This window comes from Perissodus microlepis, chromosome 13 (genome assembly GCF_051167445.1).
Source record: "Perissodus microlepis isolate ML-2025 ecotype Zambia chromosome 13, ASM5116744v1, whole genome shotgun sequence".
Lineage (NCBI taxonomy): Eukaryota > Metazoa > Chordata > Actinopteri > Cichliformes > Cichlidae > Perissodus > Perissodus microlepis.
The window spans coordinates 24,231,201-24,249,842 of NC_140473.1; the positions used below are offsets into that span (position 1 = coordinate 24,231,201).

An 18,642-nucleotide genomic window follows, 5' to 3' on the forward strand; every position below is an offset into this window, starting at 1 on the left:
CGCCGCGTTAACGTCCTTCCTGAAAAGTTAGTTTTTCTAAAACTCTTGTAAATTTTCATAAATTTACATCAGACGTGGCTTAATTGTATAGAAAATAAAAAAGTGTATACATTTAATTTAATGTAAATAAATGCCTAAGAAATATCCATTTGTTAATTACCCTACCGTTTAGAGTTGAAGGCTATAGATTCCTTAGTCTCAAAACGCAATGTTCCTTTGTCTTCTTATTAATTAACAAATAAATAAAATTAAGAATTTCCACCAAAAAAGACACAAAAACAAAAAAAGTTCAGATAACCTGTACTTTATTAATGAATAATAAAATTCTTTGCATTTCTCATCCAGAGAACATAGTGTGCACTTTAATAAATTAATTTCAAAGAAATAATAAAGTTAACATTATCAAGCTTTAAGGCCAGTTGTGTAATAAATTATCGTTCAAGCAATACAGAAATGGTATTATTAGCCATCAAAGCCATATAAAGTCTGTGACCAAGGTGACATAACTTAAGTGAACTGGATGCCCAACTGAAAAGCAGGAGTTTGACTTCAACTATACAATATGCATAGTCTGTAGGCAAACTAGGCCTTTATAGCTCCGTGAAGAAGAAAAAAATAATAGGAGGATTCTCAAGCAATATACAGACAGCAAAAATAGGCATGTTTTCTTTGGGAGGGGAGGGCAACAATTGCAGTTTTTAAGGTTGTCCCATCTGTGTTTGGTGTCTTGCTTCATTGTTACTTATGGATTTGGCCTGTTCTCATTTTTAACAAAGCTCAATCAATAGCTACAACTCAAATCTATGTCAATATTACATAAGCATAAACTACAATGTTACATTTCCAGGTCAATCTCAACAGAAACACACTGTGCTTTCATGATGACAATATATTTTATCATACCAGAACAACTTCTGCATGGTCTATAAAACACTTTAAAATCAGTCTACAAGTGTTAGCAGTTGTCATTTGTCAGAAGATAATACTTGCTATATTCTTTTACAGGATGTTAATTTTCTAAGAAATGCACTTAACTCTCTGGGGATATAACAGGAAAAAAAGATGAATAAAAGGACACGAATAGCACAAACAATACATTTTAAGACTTCTGTGACAACATACAAAACAAATCAAAATGACTAACAAAAATGAAGATGGCTGACATAGTTTTTGTGCATAATTCTCATTTAAACACCAGTCAACCTATCTAAAAGAAAGAAAGGCAGCAATACAAACACTGTTTATTAAGACACTTTCAAGACACCAGTTTTTCAAAAATCTAACACTGAAAACATATAAGCCTCTACATCTCCTTAAAGATTAAATGTACCATAATATAAACGGTCCACTTTAGTCATTTTCGAGATAGTGACAATAAAACCCAGAATGGTTAAATATTCTAATTAGGACTGAGGTGAGTGAGGATGAAGTGCGTACCAACATCCTGGTGAAAAGAGTCCTTATATAAGCCACATATAATCTCAATCTAAGATCAGTCTTCATCAGAGAAGTCACAGAAAATATCAGTGAGGTTTTTCTAGTTTGATCACAACGAATGGCCTTTAAATGTTGTAGTTTTGTCATAAAATAGTAAGTGGGTTATCCACATAAGTAGCAACACAGGTTTTAACTTCTATCAAATTAGTTCAGATAATATTGATCATGTAGGCAGACTTTGTTCGTACCGTTTTGTTAAAAGTTTGGAGTAAACATTATTTTGACATGCAGATGGAGGTCTGAGTCACCAGGAAATGCATGAGCACTTTTGAATTACAGCTTAGACATGCAGCATCTCATGCTTGGCTGAGAAAGCCCACTTAAAAGTCTACCACAGTTCAATATTCAAAACAGCTGCATCCAACTTACTGGGCTACTATCCAAACCAAGTGGGAGAAATTCCAACACTTGTTTTAAGTCAGTGCTGATAGGACATTTCTTCCCATTAGGTCTGCTGCATTCAAATGTAGTTACAGTTTGCTGACAGATTAGACCAACCATCCAACCACATCAACATTAACAAACACTTCAGCAATTGTAGGAAATGAAGAAAACGAGTATTCTGTAGTCTGCACACATGCAACCCTGGTTCAACCTTTAAGTTTTTATACTTCAGCTGTTTCTCTCACACCAGGCCTCACACTTTATTTCCTTTATTTATATTTTGTTTTTCAAACTGTCCATGTAGTGATATGTATGAAAGCATAGAGTAAGTAAAAGATGAAATTTTAAGTGGCCAAAGACAGACAGTGAACTAGCAGAGTGAGTGACTCTCTGCTTCTTCCAAGAAACAAAAAGTTCTTAGTCAGTCTCAGCTCTTTGTCATGTTGGCCTTTCTTAGAGTAGTAGTAGTTATTGTTAATGGTCACAACTGTCAGATTGTGAAAGAGTTCGGCGGATGTGCATGTACATGTGATTGCTGGTTTCACCACGTGCGTAGAAGCTGACCAATGAGTTAGAGTGATTTCTTTGAGCTTAAGCTACTCTGTACCTTGCAAGTAGCTCTGGCTGTGAGACAGTTATTCAGCATTCTTCTTCCATTATCCTTTAATTTGTAAAGTGAAAAGTTAGACTCCAAATTGGGTTTGCAGGCTGAGTCAGACTCAGCGAAAATGTAAAATTGTTGGACAGTAACCTTTTCTCACAATGCGCCCCATTATTTGATTTGCATCTACAGCTTTTCCAACAAGTCTGGATCTAGAAATAAAATTAGGATTCCTTCCAAGATTCCTCTTCAAATTAAGCATCTTTTTCTTTAATTTATGATAGTAAATATGAAAAACTTGGTCATCAAAATATTGTTTTTCCAGTAAGGTTATTTTCATTTTTGTGTATTGATTGTATATTTTGTCTTACATGAGTATGGCCACTTGCATACATACGTGTACATTCATTTACTGTATAGGCTGTAGTAATTTTAGTACCCTATGAAAAGTGTGTATGCAACTGGGAATAAAAGTGTTAGACAAAATATCAAAACATTGTTCGTATAGAAAGGATTTATTTGTAAAACTTGCAACATAATCTGTTTACTGCCCTGTAAAAATATTTTAAAAAGTGGCTTCACCCACAGTGGTGTTTACATACAGTATGGAAATGTGTGTCTGTCAGTAAGTGTGGTTATGCCAGCTGTATGTGTGAGGACTGACTGAGAAACTCTGACTTTCCTTTTGGGTGAGGTGCAGCCTCCTCCACAGTCTTTAAAAGGTCTGAGGTGCTGCTTCCAGGTCCCTGTGACAGGAAGTCGAAATGTTCCTCTGATGTTTGTAGTTTGCACTCTCTAATAAAGAGTTCTGTATCATCCCAGTTGTTAAGATCATCATGGGCAGTGCTGCGTTCGCTACCATTGCTGCTGCTGCTGTTGTTGAGTGCAGAGGAGAGACCAGGGGCATGGTTGGTCAAAGGTTGACTGAGGTTCTGCACAGAGATCGACTTCCCAAGACCACCTTCCCAGTCTGAAGCCCTCCCATCTGGGCTCGAAGAGAGAAGCAGCAAGGGCTTCACCTCAAGGCTCATGTGCCTCCTCCAGACCCCCTCAGATTTCAAGCCAGGCTTCTCCTGCACCTGAACCGTTCCCTGGCCAAAGGCTGCCTCGTTGTCACCTTCTTGGTCAGAATCCACACCGCATCCTACAACAACAGAGGGGCCAGAGCTTTCCTCGTCCACTGCCACTCCATCTGTCAGATCATCTGAGATCGGGTCAGCAGGGCATCGGAGGTGAGAGGGGTGTACCATAGGGGGGAGTTGAAGAGTGAAATTCCCCGTCGAGGAAGGTGGGGGCGGCAGATCAGGGAAGTGTGCTTTTTTCGGGGTACCATTGGTGGTGACCAAAGTTGGATAAGGGCTATCAGGGGGCAGCAGAGGCGATGGGGAGAGCGAGGCTGTGGATGGTGGATAGGATGGAGGGGCTGAGTCCGGAGGAGCATCATCATCAGCTGGTGCCAGTATGAGCCGCAAGCCTCTCGGGTTGGGATTGAGAGAACGACGCATTCCGCCACTGTTGTGTCCTCCGCTTCCAACAGGCTCACCTCCCTGATGGGAGGGAAGATCCCTGCCAATGATTGAGGTCGGGTAGTCCGAGTTATGATGCTGGTTCTCCAGCTCAAACAGGGGGAGGGAGGAGAGGGTGAGTGCTGAGGGGCCTTTCTGTAGGACTTGGCGGTAAATATCCAGCAAAGAGTCCAGCTTTGATTCAATGGAAGTTACCTAGGCACAAAAGAAAAGAGAATAAGAACCAAGGCTGAAAGAGCTGAATACTATTCTGTAAATTTTCTGGGGGTTTCCAATACAGATAAATTGATACTGTTAAAAGCAAAATTTCACAGGTATTGGTCAAGAGCCCAAACAACTCACCAACAATGTGAGGTAATAAAATTTTATGAATGCATTTTACATGCATTCTGTGTTCCTTTTTTTTTTCTTAAACCCACCTGCCTCTCCACCTTACACACACGTCCAAGCATGCTCATGCCCTCTAGGGAGTCTCCATCTGGGTGCAGTTTGTCCCTCATTTTTTTATCCACAGGAATCTGGCCTTTTCCCAAGATCTGATCCACCCTGAGATACACACATACATTAGGATTATTATATTAGAAAAATAATGACGTTGTAATATAAGAAGGCATCCCTGCTGTATTTCAGGTTATCCCAAGTCAGACAACAAACCTAAAGCAACGGAAGGCTAAGGTTAGGGTTAGTAAAAAAAAACACACATGGCTTGAGTGAATCAGTGTTATAGTATAAAATCAACTATGGAAAAAAAGGAGGAAAATCTATGGGAAACTCAATTTTAGGATTGGATGTAATACATTTTGTAGCAGTTTGTTTGTGTTTGCATGTTTTATTTATTTATTTTTTAGAATATAAACCATATTTAATTTAAAAAAAACAAAAGCTCTGAGTGAGCTGCTTCTTGCAGTGCTTGATTTAAATTACTGTCAGATTATGTCAGAGTATTCATTAAATGGTTGTCTTTGTTCTCTGACAGTTAATTATGTTCAGTTAGTGAAGTTAATTTTCATACTTTGAGTTCCAAAGTAATGCACAGGTGCCTGTTTTCACTCAGGAAAAAATAAAAAGCACATCCAAACCGCACACAACTGCATACAAATCAGCAGCATTCACATACAATAATGTTTCCACTCTCTGATGAAAGGAGAAAGAATGAAGTGTGGAAATACAGATGAGATCTAATGTGATGTCAGACAGCTGTGTTTGGGTTTGTTTGCATTTACTTCAAATATTTATGTGTCAGACACGGTTAATAAAAACCTTACCATGTGGATGGAGTTTAACATATTAAAACCATCAAGTTTTGGGTTAAAATAAGGAATTGAATTGTACTGAAATTTAATTTGCCTTTCAGTTATTGTCAAAACCTTCTGGTATTAACTACATGTTCTACTGTAAACTCCAACCATCTGGTTCTGCGGGAAGGTTAATACATTTCAGATATTTTATATCTGCTCGCAGTAACCCGATTGCCACTGCTATAGCACTTATTAGCAGCTATGGCTGCATGTGGCAGGATTTTAGTCTAAAATTAAATTAAGTGAAATAGAATAACCCTGAGCCAGAAAGCTTCTTCATGTGGTTGCTGTAATAATAGTGTAGTGCAGGAGAGGAGATATTCCTTGGCTGGGTGCGACCAGAGCCTGCTGCACTGGCCAGTCTGGAGATAGGAAAAAGACTGGATCAGGCACTTCTCTCTGACTTAACACCATGAAGCTTTAAGCACAGGTACATAAATGAACAGATACACACAGAGGTGAAGGATGGCATTTTCAAATGAATGATTTTTTGTTTATTAAGCCGCCTAATGCTGACTGAAACACAGTTCGACTGGCAAAAAATAGTATTTCTCTACAAGGTGATTCCTAAAATGCTTTTAGTCAAAAACATGGCATGTTTCAGCATGCTGTGCAGTGTGTCCTGCAATTAAGGAAACTGGACAGATAGAGGACAAAAGAAGAAGCGGTAGGCCTAAAACCATATCTACAGCAGAAGAACAACATTTAAATGTCTATCATTAACAAATAGGGAAAAAAAACTGTACAAAGACCTGACACAGAACTCAAGATTTGCATCGAGCCCTTCAGTTAATCCAGCTATTGTTTGATGTTGCCTCATCAAAACCTATCTCAGTAGAAGGGTGGTAGTCAATAAGCCATTGCTAAGTGAGTTTTTCCTTTCCAGTCACCTTTCTCACTCACTATGTATTAATAGACCTCTCTGCATTGAATCATATCTGTTATTAACCTCTGTCTCTCTTCCACAGCATGTCTTTTATCCTGTCTTCCTTCTCTCACCCCAACCGGTCGCAGCAGATGGCCGCCACTCCCTGAGCCTGGTTCTGCCGGAGGTTTCTTCCTGTTAAAAGGGAGTTTTTCCTTCCCACTGTCGCCAAAGTGCTTGCTCATAGGGGGTCATATGATTGTTGGGTTTTTCTCTGTATCTATGAAGCGCCTTGAGGCGACTTTTGTTGTGATTTGGCGCTATATAAATAAAATTGAATTGAATTGAATTGAATTAAGTAAGGGAAACAGGCAGAAAGCAAGAACTGGTGTTATTGAGTGATGAATCCAAATGAGAAAAGTTTGATTCAAATCGTCAGCGGTCTATACTGAGGAGGTCAGGAGAGAAGAAAACACTGACTGTACACCTATTTATAAATAACATGGTGGAGGCTCTGTCTTGATTTGGGGCTGCATTTCAGTCACTGGTGTTGGGGATCTTATCAAAACTGAATTACAAACGCAGATGAGTACCATCAGATTTTAATCCACTGTGCAATACCATGCGGAAAGCAATGGCTCAGTTCATCAGCTTGACGATGATCCCAAACGCACTGCTAATGTAGTCAAAGCATACCTGAAAAGAAAACCACGCACCATCATAGACTGTGGGATCATCTGGACAGAGAATAGAACTAAAGGCAGCCAACATCCAAAGAAGAGATTTGTAATGTCCTTCAAGAACCTGGAAAACTATTCCTGAAGACTGCTTTAAGAAAATACTAGAAAGTTTTTCAGTCTGTGCTGAAGAATAACGGTGGTCATAGTAATGTGTGGCATGAAGCTATGCGTATGCCATTTTGACTTGTTCACCTAGAAGGCCTGTGTTTTCTATGTGTCCACTTATTAAGTCAGTGAAATGATTACTGCACCAAAATTGCTTCAAGTATTAAGGTAAGTTATATTTGTACATTTGGCTGAATTAGTTCAAATACATCTAAGCATATGCAAATTCAAACTGGCTGGCAAAGTTAGTAGGGAAGCATTTGGCAGAAGGATCAGAAAAGGGGGTGTGTCTAACCCCGGTGTCGACCGTTTCCTGCTGGTCTGGCTGTAATATAAATGCAGGGAGGGAGAGGAAAAGGTCTTCCCACGGCTGCGCAAAGGCCTTGGAGGAGGACCCACTACAGAGTCTAGTCTGGGAGAGAGAGGGAACACACATCTACACATATGTATTTAGTTTGGAAAAGAAATATGTACTTAAAAGAATGTTAAAGTTTAAAGTTAATTTATAATGATTTTCTGTGAAGTGCTATATAACCTATAGCGTTAGCTCGAATTGCAGCAAAATCAACACATAGCAGCTCAGGTTACTGATACATCTATAAATTCCTTGATTTTGAAAGCAGGAACACAGAAATCTGTCAATATCAATCAATGTGCATGCCGTTTCCTGACCTGGTCTGAAGGCTCTTGATGCGACAGAGCATATCCAGGTGACCTGCAGAGTACTGCTCAATCACGTCCTTCACATCATACGGACGCAGCGTCTCCTTAAACTTCTTCTTTGCTACGTGGAACTTCATGATCCTATACATGCAAAAGACAAATACACACACAGTGATTGCTGGGAGTCAATTTAAGGGAAATCTAGGGTGTAATTACTAAACACCACCATTAGGTGGCAGCAGTAAGTTTGAGAAAACCTACAGAGAGGTTCTTGTGCTTCACTGTTGATCTTTTCTTTTTGGAGTGTAACAAAGATAACACAAAATTTCAAATACTTTCTGAAGTATCTGATGGAAAACCAGTGCATAATGGTGAATTTGCGAAACCTGAGTGTAATTTTCTTTCTCCTTTTATTTGGTGAACAGAGCCGCTGCTGAGTAATAATATTGATCCAGGTAAGGAGATCTATGCCTCTTGGTTCATTTAGAGTCCCCAGTGGTTTCTGGTAGTTTCCCACTGCCTATTTTTCTCACTGCCTAAATGGAAGCAGCAGTGACAGATGACCCTGTGTAATAACAACCCTGACAGAGGAGGGGGTCTCCAGCCCTCAACCCGACACCCTGGGAAAACCTTGGGATCTGGCTGCCCATGGAGAATGGCCTGCTGAGTGTGCAGACCAGCCAGGGTTAGGTGGCAGCAGCATAGCTCGTAGATGGGAGTTTATCTGTATGTAGATCTAGAAAGAGGTGATGATGGTGATAGAGGGGTTTAATAAGCTTCAGTATACAAAAGGATGATATAAAGTCTTTGTATGTAAACCCCTAAACTTGACAATAATCCAGATCAGATAAAAGAATGATTGAGTGGATACTGTTACTGAACTATCAAAAGGTTGACAGACTGATTTCATTCGCTTAAAGAGTGGATTACAAAAAGATTCCACTCAAACTGTTACATAACTGACTACTCTCCATTAGGCCACAATGATAAAATCTGGTAAATGAAAAATCTGACATAGAAAGAATACAATTGAGTTTAAGATCAATTGTAAGATACCTCAGAAATGCATAAACAAACTTATAGCAAATGCCTGGAGAAACAAATGTGAGGTTCTATTACCTACAACCCCTTTAACCATTTATATTAAGTGCATGTGCTTATTTTTCCATAATTCTATATAAAGATGACAACTGAACAGAAGAAAACAAACAAACAAACAAAAAAGCATGGAACAAAATGTAGGGATACTAGCAGTGGCAACAACTATTTGAAGATGGAAAACTGAAAATCATAACTTGGCTTTTTATCTTGTATCAATAATTCAGAGCTTCTATTAAGGGCATGCCAGGGGTTTCAGGTTTTCACACATGATTCATTGTCTTTTTATTACTGAACCATTATTGAACCCCTGCCTTAAAAAGCTGATAAATGTAAATTATTTTAATGGTTTTTAAATGCTGAATTTATCCAGTTTTTACCTCGTCAACAATCTGTCTCTTTATTATATGGAAACAATCAAATTTATGATCTATAAAATTGAGGCAGCAAAATTTTAATTCTTAGTAAACCATAGAAAAATATAGAAACTACAGCTAAGTAGGCCATTTTTAAAAAAAAATACTTCATTCATATATGAAATTAGACATTTGCACAATGAAAAAAGGTGAGAAGAAGCGGTGGAGTGAGAGAGTCATCTGGTGCCAGTAGGATAAACACTTGTTCACAGGGTGCCGGTGCCAGTGTAAGAGAGCAGGCTCCGCTAGAACACATCTACGCACTATATTCATGCACTATAGCAGTCACATTACCAGTTGATTGGGAAGAAACTCTTGACTTTAGAGAGCACAGGAGAGGTAAAACTACTAAAATAAAAAATAAATATGTGATCAATAGGAGTATTATTAGTTCCAACATGCGGGACATATATGTAAAAGTAGACAATAAATCTACTCAACAGTTTAGTTGGATTGCTGATAAAGGGTAATCTCAAACTTCATTTCAATAAACCATCATCCTTTATAACCAATTATAAATAATGGGTTTTATTATTAGTACAAACACTTTAGTTAGTCTGATTAAAAGGACTAATTTAGCATTTTGGAAAATATTCTCACTTGCATAATTGTTAAAATTAGTACAATTTAACATTTAGCAAAGAAAAATACTAATAACATCATCCTCTTTAATTTTAGTTATTATTACCGTTACAGTTTCAGCACCAGCAGCTTGTTACACACCAAGTGTAGACTTTGGAAACTTGGTGCTTCTGTGCAAGAAACTGCAGGAACATTTTCTGGCATGTCTTGCTTCAGAAGCCAAAAAGAGCTCATTTGCCACTTTTTCATCAACAGCAAAAAAAAAAAAAAAATACAGCTTAAGTAAGGGTCAGCCAAATAGCATCGCCAAATCCCCACTAGTTGATTTTCCCTGAAATTGCTTAACATTCAATTTGAACTTGATTTTTTCCTATGCCTGCTTCTGAGAACTACTGGTGTAATATTCTGAAGTCTACTAATTAGTTGACTGTTGGTCTGCTGGCGGGTCTTTGAAGTGCATGTGGTAGTATATGAAGAGTTTCAGCGTTCTGCTCTATTCGTAGTTTAATCAAATATTTCTGTTAGGTTTAGACTTTCTGATTTATTTTCTAGTGCTTCAGAATTATTTGGCACAGGGTTAGATCTTTGCATGTTGTCCTTGTACCTGCACTGCTTCTCTCCAGCTACCAGCTTCCCTCAGCTTCTCTGCTGGTTAAGTTAACTGGCAGTTATAAATTGCATTTTCTCTTCACTTATATTTGACTTCCTATTTTTCACCTGGTTTTCTGTTCCCCACCTGCAGAGGTTCTGCAACCAACCAAAGGCTCTACGCCCCACAGTTTAAGAACCACTGGTATAATATATTGCAGCCTGTAATTTAGCTGGCTATTTGACTTTTGGCTGCTCTTTAAAGTGCAAATATTAGACTAATCAGAGTTTCATGGTTTTGTTGAACTGGTTCAGACCGTTCTCATCCCCAAAGGCATCAATTAAGGCTGTTTTGTTAAAAGCTGCTGACGTGGCTCATTAAGTCAGAAGGTGTCCTTTTGGTGGGTTGTGCTCTTATGGCATTAGTGAGATGGGGCTGTCACTCCCAACTCATCAGCAGGTTTGCCAGGAGCATATTTTAAACCAAACCCCAATCTTTTACTGAATTTAGTTTTCAGTGCCTAAGCCTAACCAACAGGCGACAGTGAAAGTAACATGTAAGAAAAAGCTAAAGAGAAAAGCACAAAGGTCCCAAAAGGAAATCTGCGAGATCTTCTTTCCTTACAAACATGTGATTTATGCAGCTGTCACTGCTCCAGCCTCCTAATCCTGACTTTGTAAGGACCATTATCTATGGTGACACTGACACAGCTGATTCTAACACACTAAGACTCATGTATACTGCAGAGGCACAAAGACATCTCAAAAAATGGAATTATATTATACCCAAGGATCCAAATATGCGACGTGCAACATCCCTACAATCTCCTACCCCCAACAAAATGATGTTTCCATTATTGCTGCTTTGAACTAGAGCTTAGAAATAGGAGTTGTAGTTTCAGTGTTAAGAGTGTATGATAGAGAGAAGATAAATGTAGCCCACCTGACACCACAGATGGTTTGTGCACTGCTTTTAAAAAAGGCCTAAATTTGAAATTGTAATTTTGTTGCCATTTTTTTACTAGACAGCAAGACAACAAGTGGGTAGAGCTCGGGAGTTATCATCTTCATATTTACCAAAATATGTGATTTATTTTATCAATCTTGCCATCCAGTTCTCTAAAAAGCAATTATATATCTAAAGTGTTAAACAACAAATGAAAACAAAAGCTGTGAAAAGTGAGACATGACTGAGTTTTGGCACCTAATGTGAGTGAAGAGGATAATGGATAAAAGCACGATTTTGGAAAGCAAACTGCAGAAGTGACCTCCCCATCTGTGTTATTTTCGTAATAGTACTCCCTATTTTCGACATTGTAAGAAAATTCAATAAAATCTTCTTGAGTGTGACTGCATATTAGCATCTGAATGTGTTTTTGCTGGTTCTTTCTTCTTCAAAAGAGAATTGCTCGCCCAAAGTCTTCAAGCAGTTTGGTGATTTGGGGATGATTTTGATTACATCATAAGGCACTCATAAAGTTTATTTGGGGCAGGACCTCACCTAACAGCTCTGATGACAGCCTTGAGAGGTGCTGATAGATCCTCCACAGTAACATCGCAGTGGCACCCTCGCTCATCAAAGGATTCCTCTGTGGTCATGCCTGTGTCCACTGAAAGAAACAGAGTGTTGAGTCATCAATAAATGTTGCTCTGTTGAAAGCATTTGCAGTCTTAAAACTCAAAAACCTGGCTGGAAGAGAAAAGAGTCTGTGAGAATGTTTCCAAATGATACTATTTTGACTTTTAGGAGGTGAAAATTTATATTGTGTTTGGGATATTTAAGACAGGAACAAAGAAACTGACATATTTTTGCCACCTCTGCGATGGAAGATGGAAGAGGAGGGTGTATATCCTTGATACTACCGATAACAATTAGAGTGGGAGATGTGGACCCGAAGATGACTAAATAAGCATTATAAAATCATCAATTTCAAAATTCTATGGAACCTCAAGTTATAGCATTCACAAGATTTTCAGAAAACTTGACCTCTGAACTTAATCTAAAGGTCAAGGTCACTGAGATTCGAACTTGTCCAAGATTTTTAATAGATACACCTGTGGTATAAATTTGAAGCTGCTATGCTGCTTTGATCTCGAGCTATCACATTCACAAACTTGGGTGTGGGTGGATGAGAAACCCTGGCTTGTAATTCAGTCAGGTTGTGGTCAGGACTCTGTGCAGGCCAGCCAAGTTCTTCCACACCAAACTCACTCATCCATGTCTTTATGGACTTTGCTTTGCTCTGCTTGTTAGAACAGGATGCGACCATCATAAATTGTTACCACGAAGTTGGCAACATAAAATTGGCAAAAAATGACAACAAATTAAACTGGACATAGCAATAACAAATAATCAGCTATATTAACAATGAATTGTAATGTATGGATTTCCTCAACCAAATTTTTACCAAACTATAATTAACCACAGGGCAAAAGGTTTGTTTGAGGAAATGAACAACCTTGGCACAGGAAAGATGGCATAGAAACTTGGAAGAATGGATTCCACTAAATCTCTTCTAATCATATAAGTCTGAGTGCAAGTGTCACGCAGTCAGTCAAAAGACTGAACCTGAAAGGAGGCAGGGCAGTGATCCAAAACATATCTCGAACTACTTCACAAATTTAGGTGTAAGATAACTGGGTTTCCAAAGTGCTACAATACTGTTGAATTTATTTTACTTAACTTTTTTGGGTTATATTTAAGGTAATGTCTTGAAAGGTGTAACTCCACAGGGCATTTTACGTATACTCCCATATTTGTTCCATATTTCTCTGAAAGTGTCATTTGTCAGATGTTGGTTTGGTTGGTTACAGTAACATTACAAGCTCACCATCTGGGACAGCTGTACGAGGCTGGCTCTTCAACCTCAGAGACGGCCTAAACCGGGTCCGATCATTGAAGCTCCAGCTCTTCTGCACTTTGGCAGGGCTGCCGCCCATCAGTTCTGTGCTGCCCACCATCTCGTTGCCAGGGGAACAGCGTTGGCGGTCATTCATGGACGTCTGCCGGCTCTTCATACTCTGACCACGAGGGCTCGCCATGCGGACCCGTTCTTTAAAGCTCAACTTCTGACTGCATGGAGGGAGAGAAGACAAGAGAGAGAGAAAATAGAAGAGGAGCAGAGAAGATGACAGCGGATATGGTGAGAAACATTCATACCAGTAGAAAGGAAAGAGGTAATATAGTAGGAAAGTAGGAAAGATGCGAGAGTGAAAAGACACGGGGGAGGGAGGGGGGTAGGAGGGACAGAAAGAATGATCAGATATAGAGAGGAAAAAGTGAAGAATGTGAGTTAAGGATTGAAGTGACAAAGAAAGAGCTTATGTGTGACACAGATTGGGGTTCAGAGAGAGACACTAGGAGAGAGACAAAAAGGGGATGCTGTCAACACCTATTTCCCCTCAGAGAGTGAGAAGAGTTCAGAGCTCAGACAAAGGGCACTGTTCTGTCTTTTCCTTTAGACCAAACATCATCCATCCAACTGACATGCCCAAAACACTAGAACAGTGCCAGACTGCCTACCAAGCCACCAAAAACAAACCCTCAGTGATCCTGAGGTGTTGTAATCGTCATTCGCAGCTGAAGCATAGTAACATTACTGTCATCACCACGTTCATTTTTAATCAACATTAAACAAATGACACCATTATTGAGAAAAAGCCTCTAAAATTTCTAGATGGTGCTTGATCTTTTATGTTTTTGGACAAAATCTTAATTTAGATTTTTTTTTTTCTTTACTTGCAAAAAGAACACGATTTTTTAAGACGAATGTTGTTGCCAAATCGCTTCCAGCATGGTAATTAATAGTCGCAGGTAAGTCTACTGAAACCAGTATCAAAAGGTTAATCATTAATGTGGTTTTACTCTTTTTTGTAGCATATAACTTCTGTTTAATGTAGTTATTTATGATCACATATGCACTTTTATTTCTATTAAATCAAACAAACTTGGTCTTCCTCTATCACCCCAATTTTTGTCGGGCTAAATAAATACCTAATGATATCACAAACATTTAAAAATGACAAACAAAAATGAAATTCATGACATAATGTTCACATCTTTGGAAACCTTTAAGGGGCTGCTGGGTATGCAGAAAGTTCAAAATCAATGCGATGCACTGCAGCAAACTATTACTGTATGCTGCTTGGGCAAATTGATCAGCATGCAATGCAGCAGATCGATGAGAGAGATGCAAAGCTCCAGCACAATTTCCATGCCAAAAAATCATCTTTTTGTTCAGACCACAGTATCTCACCTGAGATTCAGTGATCAATTTACCAATTTATCTACTATTGTTTCTTGAAACTTACAGACCTGTGCAATATTACCATTCCTTTCTCTTACTTGTGTAGCAACACAATTCAGTGCTGCAATGCACAAGCTAAAACTATAAATTATCATTGAGCAATACAGTAACGATGCGATATTGTACACGTACTGTTATTAATAAACAGAAATAAAAATATTGTGGACTGAGACAAATAGTTGGAGAGAAATAGATCTTTTTGTGTTATCATAGTTTCCATCATTGATTTGCATAATGATTTAAATGGGAGGCACAGCAGTAATGTAACAGTGACGTTAACAGTAAATATAGAAGAGCTACATATATGCTGTTGAGGGATAATTTAGGACAACAAGCCCAGATCCATGATTTCCTTATGTTATTAAAGTGTCTCCCTGAGAAACTAGTATAAATATCCATAATTTGCAATTAAATGAAATCAAATTAGGAAAGAGTCGTGACAAGCAGCATGCCATAATGTCAGTTTATTGAATCCTTTTAAGAACAAAAAGGGTTTCAACATGCAATTTGTTTACTGCTGCAATTTTTTCCTTAATCGTATTAAGGAAAAAATTAATTGGTATTGCTTTTGAAAATAGTACCTTGTAAAACAAAGTCTACTTCTGCAATGACTTTAGATGGAATTCCCTTTAATTTTTAATGCAGTAACAAAGACTTGTTTGGGATAGACAGGCAGCAGGCAGCAATAGTCAAAGAGACAAATTCCTTTATGGGATAAAAAAATAACCGGGTAAGGAAGCACTGTAAGAAGGCAGTTAAGTGGGGTTCTCTTTGTTCTCCTCCATGCCATTAGTCTTTCATTCTCACAAGTTACTCTAAGGGCTAAGGGCAGGGCAGAGAGGATGCTGGGTAGTACTGTAGGTACCTCCTATATTTCCGAGAATACCTTCTGAAGAGCCTTCCATTACTTAGACCCTTACTAGAGCACAAGGGACAGATGAATGGAATGGAGGGAAAGGGATGGAGAAGAAAGGGATAAATAAGGGAGGATATTAAAACTGGAGCAGATTTCAGCTCACAGTGGAGAAATTCTCTACAGTCAATATTGATGCACAGCAAACACAGGGGCAGGGGATATAATTCAAAGAGGGATGGGAATGGGTATAACCACCTGAACTCAGTTTTCCCTCACTTTTGGGAAGACAAACATATTTACAGTACAAATCCAACAAATTTCCTGTCGGTGCCATTGTTGTTGGATCCCTGAGCTGCAGAGCTGGAGTCAGACTGGACATTATCAGAATTTAAACTGACAGTTTATTAGTACAAAGTATGTCCAACTGAATCTATGTGCAAATACTGCATCCAATACAAGCAAACCAAATCCATATGTTCTGTCTCCTCTCCTCTCTTGTCTAAAACTTTAAATTAAAAGCTGCCATGCTCGCCAGTTTATTTGGCCCAGTTTGAAGTGAATGCTGGTTTTTCAATAGTGTTGTGGAATAAATAAATATTTTCACATGAACAGTGTCATCGCAAAGAAATGTTTTCCTATCAGGAAGGAGGTGAGTCGGCTAGAGATATAATTTCACACTTAAATGATGAGAAATAGTTCTCTGGTTAAAAATAGTCAAAGGAAATGTTAGAAAAAAGAAGATCTCTTTGGAAGTCTACCTACTACTATCAGTGGGATTGAGTTATACTTCACTGCACATGGAGGTATAAACACACACACACACACACACACACACACACACACACACACACACACACACACACACACACACACACACACACACACACCTGTCTATACACATAACCTAACGATTAAACCCCCGTTAATCTTTATTTCATGTTTCTTTTCACTGCCAATATCCAGCACACTTACGCTCAGCATGATGCCCGCTGTAACACTTTGTGGTGCGCCTAATGTTTACTACTGCTGGTGTTTACAAGTCTGCTTAAACAAAAACCACCAGCCGTTTACCACGGCACCTACCGCTGCCAAACAGCCACAGTTGGCAGTCTGAAAAACCACTAATAACAGAGAGTGTTATGAGTTCCCTTGGTGGAGGAGAACATTTAGAAGAGAAGCAGTGTCATAAAAGTGTGCATAATTATGATTAAACGAGTGTAAATTGTTTCTAAGAAAGGAAAACCTAATTAAACACAGTCTTTTAAACAGAAGGATTTCTGGGGAATTAATGTTGTAGTGAAAGCAACAAAGCCTAATTAAATGCTATTTTGTTTAAGGATGAGAAGCACATTTGCTTGTGTGTTTGACTGAGAGTGTAAACTGTTTTTTTATACACTTATGTGTGGTGGTGTTTTAAGTTTAAATGCCTTAAAAAGCTGCTGTCTCAACATAAGGTCCCCAAATGTTGCCAAAGAAGTGCTGCACTGTAAAAATTATACTAGCATAATTAAACTCACAAATCTTTCTCTGTCTTTTTCCCCTCTCTGAAATCCTCTATCTCCCCTCTCCTCCCTCTTTTTCAACTTTGGTCTGTCTCTTCTAGACTTGTGTTTGATGAGTTATATAAATACAATCCCAATGGAAAATGTGCGTCATGGTACAGACATGGTACAGGCTCCTGTGTTTGAAGAAGGGTGTGCGTTCATATGCACACAAACACACACACACACACACACACACACACACACACACACACACACGCGCATGCACGCAGACACACGGCAAAGACAATCACCATCACTGTTTATGAACTGAGATAGAAAATTGAGGTAAAAAAAAATGAAATAAAAAGCATTCTGTCGTTTCACAAGATTGTTTGAAAGTAGCACTTGTTTGCTGAGCAATTGCTCATAATTAAAAAATAAGCATAATTGTCTCCATCACCATACTTCTGCCTACCTGACTTTTAAATTCTGCAGTCTCTGCACTATATGTGTGCCTGCATGTCTGCATGTGTGTGTGTGTGTGTGTGTACCATGTTTACATATCTTTATGGGGACCAAAACTTGAATACTACTACACTTGTGGGGACCAACAGTCCCTTATGGGGACAAAATGCACGTCCCCATGAGTTTGAAGGCATTTTTGAGACTCAAAATGTGGTTTTACAGTTTTTCTCAAATGCTAAAACACAAAATCCTCTAAACCAAATGACCAGTTGTCTAAACACATTTACTAAATCTAGCCATCATTTACCAATATCATAAACACATGTCACATGAAGACACAAGTCACAGAACACAATCCTCCGTTGTCATAAATCTAAACACATCTTTCCTTGCTAAAACACAAGTTGCAAAATAACTCTGCTCATATTCTCAAATGAAAGCTCATGTGATGCAACATGCTTGCCACAGTCAGCAATATTTGAACACAATGAACACACCTGGCGTCATTCATTACACACAACGACTCAAAATTGAAGACACCTGTTGCTAATGCTGTGACCACATGTATAAAAGCAAGTTCAGAGTGCACAGTATGCTGAAGATTCCAAACAAACACAATGGATGAAGGCAGAGTCAGGGGAAGAGGAATTCGATGCAGAGGAGGGAGAAGAGCTGGCCCTGGAAGAAGAGGAGCAGGCCAACGAGGCAGAGGAGGAGGCCAACATGGGAGAGGAGAAGGTCCAGGAGGGAGAGCAAGACAACCTTGCACCATCATTACGGACGAGATGTGAGCAACAGTCATTGACCATGTCATTGTCCATGGCTGAAGCAGGACTAAGAGTCCGTCCAAACCTGAGTAGGTTCACCGTGGCCACCATTATCAGGGCATTCAGACAACACAACAGGTATTGTACTCGATTGCTTTCTTTGTCACAATACAGTTTTACAAACCTGTGAAAGTAGTCTATTGGTTCCAAATCAGTTGTGACTGTATTGTAACACGTGTCAATTGACAACACATGTTTCTTTCTTTAGAGTTGAAAAAATGCCACATAGAGGTGGGAAGGTTGCCATATTTACAGCGGCACAAGAAACCCTCATTGTGGATATGGTTCGTGGGAACAACCTCATCAGACTCTGGGAGATCAGAGACAAAGTCATTGCCGA

The 18,642-nt window shown here is 38.9% G+C and overlaps 1 protein-coding gene across 4 annotated transcripts in view; it reads right to left on the bottom strand.

Moving 5' to 3' along the window:
• Positions 1–288: 288 nt before the first annotated feature.
• The window catches only part of kcnq5a (potassium voltage-gated channel, KQT-like subfamily, member 5a), a 116,050-nt gene continuing 97,696 nt past the window's right edge, over positions 289–18,642 (bottom strand). Inside the window, exons 10-17 of one of the 4 annotated variants that reach the window (XM_084948571.1) lie at positions 15,536–15,589; positions 13,195–13,436; positions 11,865–11,973; positions 7,689–7,820; positions 7,312–7,428; positions 5,564–5,668; positions 4,428–4,554; positions 289–4,203 (exon numbers count right to left, since the gene is read on the bottom strand). In XM_084948571.1, coding sequence (XP_084804697.1) covers positions 3,118–4,203; positions 4,428–4,554; positions 5,564–5,668; positions 7,312–7,428; positions 7,689–7,820; positions 11,865–11,973; positions 13,195–13,436; positions 15,536–15,589 — 1,972 coding nt within the window. In that variant the 3' untranslated portion in view covers positions 289–3,117. The remainder of the gene's footprint in view (positions 4,204–4,427; positions 4,555–5,563; positions 5,669–7,311; positions 7,429–7,688; positions 7,821–11,864; positions 11,974–13,194; positions 13,437–15,535; positions 15,590–18,642) is intronic. The other 3 variants (XM_084948568.1, XM_084948570.1, XM_084948567.1) reach the window with 3 other exon arrangements.